This window comes from Gossypium hirsutum, chromosome D02 (genome assembly GCF_007990345.1).
Source record: "Gossypium hirsutum isolate 1008001.06 chromosome D02, Gossypium_hirsutum_v2.1, whole genome shotgun sequence".
NCBI lineage: Eukaryota > Viridiplantae > Streptophyta > Magnoliopsida > Malvales > Malvaceae > Gossypium > Gossypium hirsutum.
Genome location: NC_053438.1, coordinates 66,665,121 through 66,677,070, shown reverse-complemented (window position 1 = coordinate 66,677,070; position 11,950 = coordinate 66,665,121). Strand labels below are relative to the sequence as shown.

At 32.1% G+C, this 11,950-nt stretch overlaps 1 protein-coding gene across 3 annotated transcripts; it reads left to right on the top strand.

Annotated features, from left to right (window-relative positions):
- Positions 1 to 8,259: 8,259 nt before the first annotated feature.
- On the top strand, positions 8,260 to 11,721 carry LOC107886913 (BTB/POZ domain-containing protein At3g22104). Of its 3 annotated transcripts, none has more exons than XM_041089036.1 (4): positions 8,920 to 9,055; positions 9,906 to 10,030; positions 10,129 to 11,012; positions 11,090 to 11,721. In XM_041089036.1, the coding sequence occupies exons 2-4, from the start codon at positions 9,988 to 9,990 to the stop codon at positions 11,546 to 11,548; spliced, it is 1,386 nt and encodes a 461-aa protein (XP_040944970.1). In that variant the 5' UTR covers positions 8,920 to 9,055; positions 9,906 to 9,987; the 3' UTR covers positions 11,549 to 11,721. The 3 variants fall into 3 exon arrangements, with proteins under 3 accessions (XP_016666501.2, XP_040944970.1, XP_040944971.1); XM_041089037.1 differs by having other exon boundaries at positions 8,921 to 9,055; positions 9,961 to 10,030; XM_016811012.2 differs by having other exon boundaries at positions 8,260 to 9,055; positions 9,906 to 11,012.
- Positions 11,722 to 11,950: the final 229 nt, after the last annotated feature.

The following is an 11,950-nucleotide window of genomic DNA, read 5'->3' as shown; positions in this document are numbered from 1 at the left end:
TAGATGTAAATTACTTTTTATATAGTTTATAAAGAAAAAATATTTTTGTAATAATATTTATTATTTTCTTAATAAAATTTTTTAGTATTTTTACATTTTAAGTTAGTAAAGATAAATATACAAATAAATAATTGAGGACTTTCCATGCATAAAAAAGCTCTGAAAATTGAAAATAAGGTTATTAAATATCTAAAAATCACGCAATACCTATTTCTTGTATTATGAATTTATCTTACTGTTAACCGACCTTCGAAGGAGTGGACCTCTTTTCCTAGTCTCCCATGGTATGCAGTGTTTGCTTTTGCACTCTGAGAACTTTGATTGTCTTGTAACGCTGTTATTTTTAAGATCCCTCGCCCCAGAAAAGCTTTTGTTCATAGAGTATCATCAGCTATAGGGGAATTTGTTGCCTATTCTTCCGTGATTAGCCATATTCCTCTTCCCATCTTTACCCCGGACTATTGGAGACCTCCTGAGCAATTATTTGCGATCACCAGGGTAATTGAGTGATTGACTCCTATAGGCATATATCCCTTGTGTTAGCAGTGTCCAAGTTGAATTGTGGGCACTTAGAGATGGGCTCTAGCTAGCAAGATCCCTTAATATTATCAACCTTCAATTGATGCCATCACTGTTATTTTTCTCATGTCAAATAATATTGCTACTAATTTGATTTTATCTCCTTTGGTTTATGAGTGCAGGATGTGCCAGCAATCTTTAACTAATAGTCTTCTGATGCATGTTTTTCAGGAAGGGAACCAACGCGCCTTGCTCGGTTAGGGAGTAGTCTCCAATTTAACTCTCCTTTGGAGACGGCTTTATCTTCTAGTTTCTTTAATGTTTGTAACAATCCTCCTATTGTTTGGAACCTTTACTTCTTGCTGATAAGCATGGTTGTGTTGTCTATCAAGCTCGCTCTTTTTAATATTTTATGAATCTAGTTCCCTTTTTTTCGACTAAAAAAATTCTATACTTTTTTTTATAGGGATACATATAAAAATTATACATAAATTTTTATTCAATGTGCAATATCATACATGAATTTCAACTTTGTACAAATTTATATATGAAATTTTTATTTGATTCAATTTTCATAAATCGTTGAAAACATTATCAAATTAGCATCATTTTACGTTGATATATTGCATACACAAACAATTATATTAATCTAATATGTAAACAAATATATGTATTCATTTTTTTAAATTTATATAGTTGGATTAAAACCAAAATTCATCTATACATATAAACTAAAATTTAAATTATATATATATATCAAATTATATATATAAAAAATTCTATACTTTTAAAATGGCATTTAGCACCACCATAAAGTGTAGTGAAGGATTAAGGAATCTTGGGTCGTACCGGACATTTCTTTTAACTTTTTTAATTTTAAATTTATTGCACTGTTTTAGAAATATAATTTAAATGACACTTGGTAACATAAATTGAAGTGAAATTACTTTCAAAATTGTCGAATCCCATTATAAATCCATTGAATGAAAGAAAAAGAAAAGTGCACGAAACAGTATATTGATAAATGCATGTAACGTCCCTGAAAGATTATACCCAAAAAGTATTCAATTTTGAAAGTAGATAAATTTTGGTGGTTGAGAAATACCCGATTTCATAAGAATCATGTATCTAATTGTAAAACTTGAATAAATACAAAGAGCATACACTATCAAAGAAGATGAAATTATCATAAGTCAACCCTGTGGTTGGTTTCTGAAATTTTATGCCAGGGCTTATTGAAATAAAATACAAGGAGTATACATTTTTTATATATGGGGTAAAGTTGAGTTGTGTCAGATTAAATTTTTAAATAGAGGGTAAATTTTCATTTATAATATCTTATTTTTAACTGGTTGAGATTAATTGTGATAATGCGATGCTTTTAGATATTATCCATAATGGGTTCGCATCAATTAGTAACATTGCAGAAGTCCGGTTAACTCATGAATGGTGTAATAAGGATTGGAAAGTGAAGTTTAGACATGTCTTGCGAGAAAGCAGCAAGGTAGCCGATTGTTTGGCAAAGGCGGCAATAGGAAAGCTAAATCAAGTAGTTCTTTTCCCAGTTCCACCACAGTATGTTATACGGCTGCTAGAAGAGGATACTCATGATTCCTTATATGAAAGAGCCACTGTTTCTAATCATTCCTAGCTAATAGGAGGGTTATTTTTCTCTAAAAAATATATATATTAAATTCCTTACCACTTGACTTAATAATTGTTGGTAATTACACGTAGTATTAGAATAATGTTTTTTTAGCATAATAATAAATTTAGTCTCCAATGTTAATATTTTTTAAAATTTGGCCTTCATTTTTTTCTTAGTTAAATTTAATCATTGATTTTTTAAAAAGTCAAATCATTTTTTTAACGGGAATACTAAGTAACACGTTAATTTTTTAACAATGTTAAGGTGACAACTTATGGTTAGTCCACGTGTACTTTATGTTGACAGGACACTATTTTTCTTACATGTCACTTCAACAAATTATTTAAAAAGGATAAAATTATTATTTGGGGTTTGAACTTGACAATTGTTCCCACATTGGGGCTTTAACTCTAGGGTTTTCAACTAACTAGGACAAGAAAAAGTTCAAGCCTCAATGTAAGAATAATTGCCATGTTTAGGGCCTAACTTGAATAAAAAAAAGTTCAAATATCCTTCGTCCGGTCCGTCATTTATTGACAGATTTTTCAGTATTTATCTCTCTAAGAACTAGAACGGATTTATTGAGATTATTCTTTTTTTTTTCTTAGAATTTCCATTTCTTTAGTACTCATGTGTATTCTTAGCCCTGCTGTCGCTTTATGTGTAGGGCTCGAGGCAATTCCAGATCTTGACCTCAACGACTTTATCCCCCAGACATTTCCCCAGTTGAATCTGCTCAATTAGAATGCAAAACGGAAGAAAATGCCCAGGAATGTGATCACTTACACAATGAGATATTTCAAAAAACTAAAGAAATAGCTCGGGTGGTGGGAGTGGACGATAATAAAAAACTGGAGAAAATCGTCGACGCAGTCAAGTTTCTTTCCGACGTGGAGGACTTGGCCGAAGAGGCGCGAATCCCCTATCAAGTCCAAATGTAGGAACAATTGTTGAGTTCAGGACCTAACTTAGACCAAAAAATATTTTAGGCCCCAATGTGGAAAAAAGTTGTCAAATTTAGGCCTCAAAAGTGATTTAACCCATTTAAAAATTATAAAACATTCAAAAAATTAAATAATATAAAAAATTTATAAAAATTAAAAAGAAGCATAAAATACATCTGGATTGCCATGGAGGCAAATATGTTTAAAATTTTAATATTTTTGTTAGTATTTTTGCTAAAAAAAATAAATTCAACTCATTTTAAAAAGTTAATGACTAAATTTAATTAAAATAATAATAAAGATCAAATTGAAAAATATATAAATGTTAAGGATTAACTTTATAATTATACTAATTTTTAAGGAAGTATTTTTTTAATATTAATCTCATTATAGGTTGTTATCATATCTACTCTTTTTAATACAATACCTAAAACTACCCATACCTCAACCCTTAAATAGAAAGATAATGTGCTTCAGCTTATTCAAACCCAATGCGCTTCAGCTTATTCAAACCCATATCCTTCTATACTGACAATAATACTAATGTCAATCTAAGCGCAATCCACTATTTTTTAAGGAAGTATTAGAATAATATTATGTTAACTAATCTTATAATTACCATTGCATGATATGATGGATCTCGATAAGTCAACCAACCTAATCCTTTTGAATGAGTAAACCCAATTGTACAAAAATAAACAAATTCAACTACAAATAATCTTTCCAATAGAATCCAAACATGGCAAAAGTATAGTAAATTCAAAATTAAAAAAGAAAGGGGAGCACATGATACAATATAAAACATGATCCATTATCAGAACCGAAAAAGATGAATCTTTGGAGCATAGGGGTGGGGGACCAATTTTAGATGTTGGTCCACCACATCCCCTGCCAATGGTAGCTAAGAAGGGTCCAAAGTGGGATTGCAAATTACTATAAAAGATGGGAAATTGTGAATATGACAAATTGATGTGACATCCATATTTGACAGGTTTCTCTCTATATAATATAATATGCATACTAGAATTAAAGGGTTAAGGTACATTAAAAAAATTAAACATATATGCTAAGAAAACATTAATTCATTATTCTTTAGCAGTCTAGCAAGCATCCAATTCGAGTTTTATGAGTTATTTGTAAGTTTTAGTTTTTTTTTTTTTATGAAATTGATTGCATGTCTTTGACTCTACACTGGTGTACCATTTAGATTGACTAAAAAAAATTAAAATATGTTATAGGTATATGTATTTTATATAAATTTAAATTTTAGTTTTTGTATTTTTATTTTTAGTCATTTAGTTTCTCTACTTTTCAGATTTCAGAATACCTTTAAGTTAATAATAGTATTATTTCAAGATTTACACATTAGAAATTTCAAAGTATACAAAATAGGAATCATTAGTGTTGGTAAAGAAGGTAGTTGTATATCGTAGAGAATTAGAAAGACTTGTAAATTGAGGGGAATTAATTCGAAGTATAGACTAAATCGTAATAGTGTGAAAAGTGCTGGGAAAAATGTGAAAACTAAAAGTATAAATGATTGAATTAGATTGATACGAAAAAGAGGAAGGATTAGAAGTGCAATTTAACCAAGAGAGTGTTATGAAGTGTGGATGACGATTGAAATTTATTGTGGGCGACTAGATGAATATGATGATGTTTATATTTTTTTATAATATTTTAAATATTAAATCAAATAGATTTTTGTGATAGAAAAATGTAGAAATCTCCCCATTCTTCATCCCTTTTCACATTACTCCCATTTCTCATGAGAACCAACTTTCATTTTATTTCATTTTAGTCATTTCCACCATTTCCAACTATCTCAAGGTTAAAAACTTCAAATTCTTTCATGGCTTTTTAGTGAAATCAATAGAGCAACCTCATAGCAAGCTTAGTTTCTTGTGAAGTCACCTAGTGCTCATATTGGAAGAGAGGGAAGTGAAGTACTTAGGTTTTTGGGTAAAAGTTTAAGATAAGGATGATAAGGTTTCATTATTATCATGAATTAGTATAATGATCATGTTTATTTCAAGTAAAAGTGAATGGAAACATTATTTGATTATCGTTTTGATGTTGAATCTTGTATTTTTTCTTATGAAAATGAAGAAAAGAGAAGATGGGTGGATCTCAAGTTGGTGATAAGGGAAAAGAAGTAGCTGAAGAGTGAAGGAAGAAATAGGAAGCTCATCCAAGCACTTAATTGTAAGTACTTCACGAATTTTACTTTACCTAATTTAACCGAAGTGTAAGTCATATTAAAATGGTTATATGACTATTTTATATGTCCACATGTTAATATTTTATATGAAAATTGATTAATGGGTAGTGAAAATATGAATTGAATTCTAATTACAAAGTGAATGGCTTAAGTGTATTAAAATAGTAATAAAAATGGACTGAATTGTAAAGTTTACAAAAGTAGACATATGAACTAAAATATTGATAAATAGGGTTTGAACGAAGTGTGATGTAATAGTGAATAAATTAAAAGTGATATTATAGTGGCGTTATATAGTATAGTGAATTTTATTGTTAATAAGGACTAAATTGTAAAAAATGTAAAGTTTGAATTACCTTTGATTGTTGGGAGAATGTAATGAATTTAATGTGCTAAATGGCCATGAAGACAAGATATGAACTAGTAGGGTATAGATGGCATGCCATTAGGAAATTTTTATGTGCGTTAGTGATCGTTGCACTTTTGTGCAATCTAGTGATATCGCACTTCAGAGCATTTCATTAACTTTACACTTCAGTGTAAGATAGTGTATGCACGTTTGTGCTAATGATTCAGTGTTCATTCTGCATATCCTACGTGTTCTATTGAGTTTACAATTGGGCTAAAAATTTAAATGGTAAGTGGACTTATTAGTGAAATTGGTAAGTGGCTTATAATATGTTAGTTTGAGATTTCACTATGGTTACTTTCTATTTAATTTCATTGTATATTATTAATCCTGTTTTATATGTTAAAATTGGTTAATTTCAATGGTAAATTTAAATCTTGATGTACTTACTAACTTTTATAAGCTTAACATGTTATTTTTTAACGTATAGATAGAAGCTCGACTTGAAGCTCTAGAGTGAAGATACAATCTCAACTCATCGCATCACATCTCAAAGCCTGGAAGAGAGTATGATCTTGACCTTTTGGCATTAGATTATGACATGTACATAAGTCAAAACAAAGTATATGTATAAGATTACTATTGAAAGTACTTCGTGAATCTTGAATATTTTGTTAGCCCTAAGAACTTAGTCAAGCTTTGATGGAGACATATGTTGAATTACATGATATTTTGATGGTGTTTTATGTTTCATAAGGTTTAGAAGTCTTATGGAATGATTGATGATAGTTTAGAATTAGTTTTAGATATTTTAAACATGCTTTGGAAAATCTATCCTTAGTATTGTGACATTCACTAGCCAATGTTGTAACATTGGACAAATTTTGGTCTTAGTGTTGTGAATTTGGATGTCATTGGAGTATTATGCCTTCAGTGTCGCGATGCTCGTTTCTAATGTCGTGACCTTGATCCTGTTTACCTTGTTTTGACTTGAAAAGATCCTAAATTGTCTCAGTTTGCAACCAAAATTTAAAGGAAGCCTAAAAATGACTTGAATAGCTTCAAATGGGTTCAAATATGTTAAAATGAAGTTTTGAAATTGATGTTCAAGTTAAGTAATCTTAGTGTCCATATCCCTTGCTCGTGATATATCGATTCAATCCGGGTGAGGGGTATTACAGTTAGTGTAGCATTTTGGAATAAATAAAAAATACTCACTTGGTGTTAATGTAACTAAAAAAAGGAATATTGTAATGAATCTAAATTTAAGAAAAATAATTTTAATAGTGTTAACAATTAAAAATGAACTGAATTTCAATTTTACAAAATGTACAAGGACTTATCGCATATTTAAAAAGGTTAAAATATGTCCATAATCCTTGTAATTTTCAAAAATTAAGAACTTAGTCCTTGTACTTGTATTTTTAGGAATTTAGTCCCTCTTTTTTTTAAATTTCAAAATTTAGGTCCAACTATTAAATTTTTTTGTTAAGTGTAGGTTAATTACAATATCTTTTTTTAATTACATGGCTACCGAGTGAGTAGTTTTTTAATTTCAAAATGTCACAACAAATTTAACTAAAAAAATTAATAGTGTTAACTATTGAAACTAAATTTTAAAATTTCAAAAGCAGAGAGACTATATTTCTAGAAATAGAAGTATAATAACTAAATTCTTAATTTTTGAAAAGTACAGGGACTATAAGCACATTTTATCCCTTAAAAAAATATGCGAGGGAGTAGAGGTGATCATGGGCCAGGCCAAAAAAAAATGTTTGGCTAGCATCCTAGGACCAGGCCCGGCCTGGCCCAAAATATGGGCTTGAAATTTTGTCCAGGCCCAGCCCGAGAAAAAATTCCTAAGCCCAAGCCCGGTCCGACCCGGTCCGTTTTTTTTAGTAAACACCAAAATTGTATAAAAAACCTACAAAATATAATCAACCAACTAAAATATCTATACATTAACCAATAACATATTTAATTTTATAACAAAATATAAATTGTAAGCTAAAATAAATTTTCAACAATTAAAAAGGAAGTGTCCTAAAAAGCAACCGAAGAAACATCATCCTCATCGTCCTTTTTGCAACCAATTTATTATATTCGGAAATGTGTTTTAAAAATAAAAAATAAAAAAAGTATTTTAAAATACTTTAAAATAAAAAAATAAAAAAATATTTATTATATATATTTATTATATAAATACTAAATGTCTAAAGGGAAATGAGAAATGTAATTTAAAAATAAAAATATATATTTATTATATATTTGGGTCGGGCCGGGCTCGGCCAAAAATTTTTTTGCCTAAGGCCCGGTCTATTTTCTAAACGGGCATTATTTTTTGTCCAAACCCATATTTCAAACTTATATTTTTACACAAATCCTATCATATTTTGAATGGGCTGTCGGGCCGGGTCGGATCACCCAACTCATAATCACCTTTACGAGGGAGTTAAGGGCTATGATTAGATTGAAAATGTAAGAATATCTCTTAACTCGTGAGAGGGTTAGCATATCAATGATAGCTTAATTATATAAAAGAAATATAAAAAATATTTAAGTATGAAATTGGGTGGTGGGGGGTGCACGGGTCTAGAGAGACTGGCGACGAGGAAAATGGGACGAGAGACAAGGAAAAGCCAACGAAAAAGCTTGGGTTCGAAGCTTTATAAGAGGGTCCTCCTCCCCTCTCCCCAAGAAAACTCACTGTTTTTTAGTATAATATATACAATTATTCCCACTTTTTTAATATTTTAAATCAAAGAAATTATCACTATATTATTACATACAAAAGTACTTTCTTTTAGCAAGAATGTCAGGTTGAGGTTAGTGGTCACACGACAACTGTTTATAGTTTATAGTCTCCCTCCCGCTCTCTCTCTCTCTGTCTTCTATTTTCTCTGGTTAAATTACTACTGGCCTTATGATATTCTAATATCTCTTCTTTGTCTTTACACACACACACTGTGACTGTCGCTTCTTGGTGTTGCACTCCTTTTTTAGTTTTCTCTATTACTACTCCCTCATTTTGCTGAACCAAAGTCAGTTCATTGACTATGGAATCTTTTCTTTTTCTTTTTCTTTTTGGATAATTTAGTCTGTATAATCGCTGGTTTCTATTTGTCTTCTTCCTCATCTAAAGAATTCTTATATATGGTTCTGTGACTTTTTCTGTGCTTCTCCTCACTTCCCTTTTGGCTTTGTCTTGTTGGGTGGTGAAAAAAGTTTTTTTCTTTTCGGTGATTTTCTGATACAAGTTCCAAAAACAAAAAAATCTCTTGATTTGAGGTGAGTTTTGTTTATTCTGGGTTATGGCAGTTTGCTGTGATCTTGAAGCAGATATCAATGGAGAGGAGACTTTCCTACTAGACAAGGTAATTATGTTCTTATAAAGTTATTTCTTTTATGGTAAAAAGGAACACCTTTTCTTTTAGGGTTTCTAGCTTTCTCTTCAAAATGCCAAAAAAAAAAGTTGTTATTATGAACATATAGTGTTTGAGATTTTGCATAGGTTATAGGCATGCTTTTGTTTTGTGTGTCTAAGATTTTTGCACTGTGAGAAATGTGGAATTTATTGTCACATTCTCTTGTAAATTTTACTCTCTAGAATTTTTCATTCTAAACATTTAATTCCCTACCTACACTGCAAAGATGTGGGTCACAAGTTCATTTAGCTCTTGTTCTTCTTTCTAGAGAATCACCATGTTCTCTCCATTTTAGTCCAAAAGTGTGTAGGGCTTTCTGTTCTGTTTTCTTTCACCTTGCCCCCCTCCCCCTTTTCATTTATTGCTGTTGTTAGGGTGCTTTAATGTTTCATGTCTCAAATTTTGTTTTTATTCACCAGTTTTTGAGTTGGACTTAAGGATTGCTTCCATTGGCATTCATTACCGTTCATTTCCCTTCATTACTGGGATGATTAGTTCACATCTTTGCAATTTATTACCCCATCACTTAATTTATTACTTAAATAATGACCTCTCAGCTCTCTTCCTTTTTTAATGTTCTCTTGGTTTAGCCCTGCAAGATTCTTACAGGAAAGTGATTGGGGGACTGTTTTTACAATAATTCTCTAATTTGTCCTGTTTTGTGTTCCATCCTCCCACTTTTCTCTGCAATTCTCATTCCTTGGACAAAAGACATTCTAGATTTTAACCCTGCTAGAGTATTTAAGTTTTGGTTAATTATTTGTTTTGTCATCTAATATTCTTGTCTGGTTATTGGCAGAAAATTATATGTTCATTCTCAGGCAGGTTAAGCAAATTGTTTGGTAAATCCACAGGTGCCAACAGAAATAAAGTGATATTTAATGACTTTCCTGGAGGAGCTGAGAATTTTGAGCTTATATCAAGGTTTTGTTATAACAAAGGAGAAATTGATATAAATCCTTCAAACATTTCCTTGTTATATTCTGCTGCTGAATTCATGGAGATGAGCAAATCTGTGTCAGGAAACTGTAATCTGTTAGAAAAAACCAAGAAATGCATTGAAGAACTCGGGTACTGGACTTGGCCTGATCTTTTGGTTGCTTTGAAGCATTGCCAGGAAATGCAGCAGGTTGCAACTTCTTCAGGTATTCTTGAAAAATGCTTGGATTCAATTGTTGGGAGGTTGGCTATCACTTGTGAAGCGAGTCCTTGTGCGTCTACTTCGTCTCCGGATAGCTCGGGGTTACGGCTTTCCTGCGATACTAGAAGTACCGAGAGTTTGAAGAACAGCTTCTCTCGAGCAAATTGGTGGTTCGAAGACCTTTCTGTTCTGAGTCCCAATTTGGTTGAAATGCTGGTAAAATCTATGGTCTCTCGTAAGTACAATCAAGTGATCATCAGTCGGTTCCTCTTGTATTACCAGAAGTCAAAGTTCTTCACCGCTTCATCTGATGAGAAACGCCAAGTTCTAGAGATCGTGATCGATGGGCTTTACACTCTTGATCCGAGTTGCATTTCATGCAAGAGTTTGTTCGGGGTTCTTCGTGTGGTGCTGAATTTGAACATAAGCAAAAGTAGCAGGAACAAGTTGGAGTGTATGATAGGTTCTCAAATGGATCAAGCAACATTAGACAACCTGCTCATCCCATCTCCATATGGAACAAGTTGTTTATATGATGTGAACCTGGTTCTTAGATTTCTGAAAGCATTTCTACGTGAAGGAGGCTGGCGATTATCACCAACACGAATGAAGAAGGTTGCTAGCTTGATGGATCTGTATATTGCAGAAGTAGCTCCGGATCCTTTTTTAAGATTTTCGAAGTTTCTAGCATTGGTGGTGGCCTTGCCGGATTCTGCTAGGGACTGTTGGGATGAATTATACCACGCAATCGACGTTTATCTGGAGGTAGTACTTTGATCTTTTTCATACAAGTTACTCCACTATCATATCTGATGCATTTGCACTAAACATGGTTTTAATAGGTGCATGCAGGGTTGTCAGAAGAAGAAAAACTGAAGATCTGTTGCGCACTGAACTATGAGAAGCTCTCTTCGGATGCTTGCGTACACCTTTCCCAGAATGCGAAATTTCCTTCAAAAAGCTCGGTAGAAGCTCTTTTTTCCCAGCAATTGAAGCTTAAGAACTTATTGCAGGGCACTAAGAACAGTAAATCCGACATGGATTCCCCTTGTAAACTCAATGAAACCCGAGCCAAGGCAAAGAAAGGTGAAGGTAGTGAACAAATTGTTCTTTATTCAGGGAGATTAGACATATCGGGCGACAACGAGAACCTCAGAGCTCATTTACAGGGGATGCAATGGAGGGTGATTGAACTGGAGAAACTCTGCAAGAAAATGCAGGCCCAGATGGCCAAACTCATGAAATCCAAAACACCAACAACTCATAGCACTGCAAGATCCTTGCCCAGGCTTTGTTCATGAAACAAAACTTGCATAATGTTTTTATCACTTAAAATTATTTCCTTGTGTATGTATAGCATTGAGGTATGATTACAGTTCTTTTTTTCTTTCTTTTCTGCATATATTAAGATATGTCATTGGAGAATGAGATCTTGGTTTGTACAGCTATTGAAAAAGAGAAAAAACTTGTTATATGTTTGGTATGTCTCCAAGGTTGGGTCTTTTTCCACAGTCACTCTCACACACTGTGGCAAATCGTAATGCAAGCTGGCAAATAGGCCATAATCTTTTCCAACACCCAATGTGAGCATCTTCATCAACAAGACAACTACTACATTAGTAGGAGAAGAGCTCGAGTTTATGGGACCCGACTGTAAATTTTAGTAAACTTGAAGTGATGCATGTCCTTTTAAAACATTATTG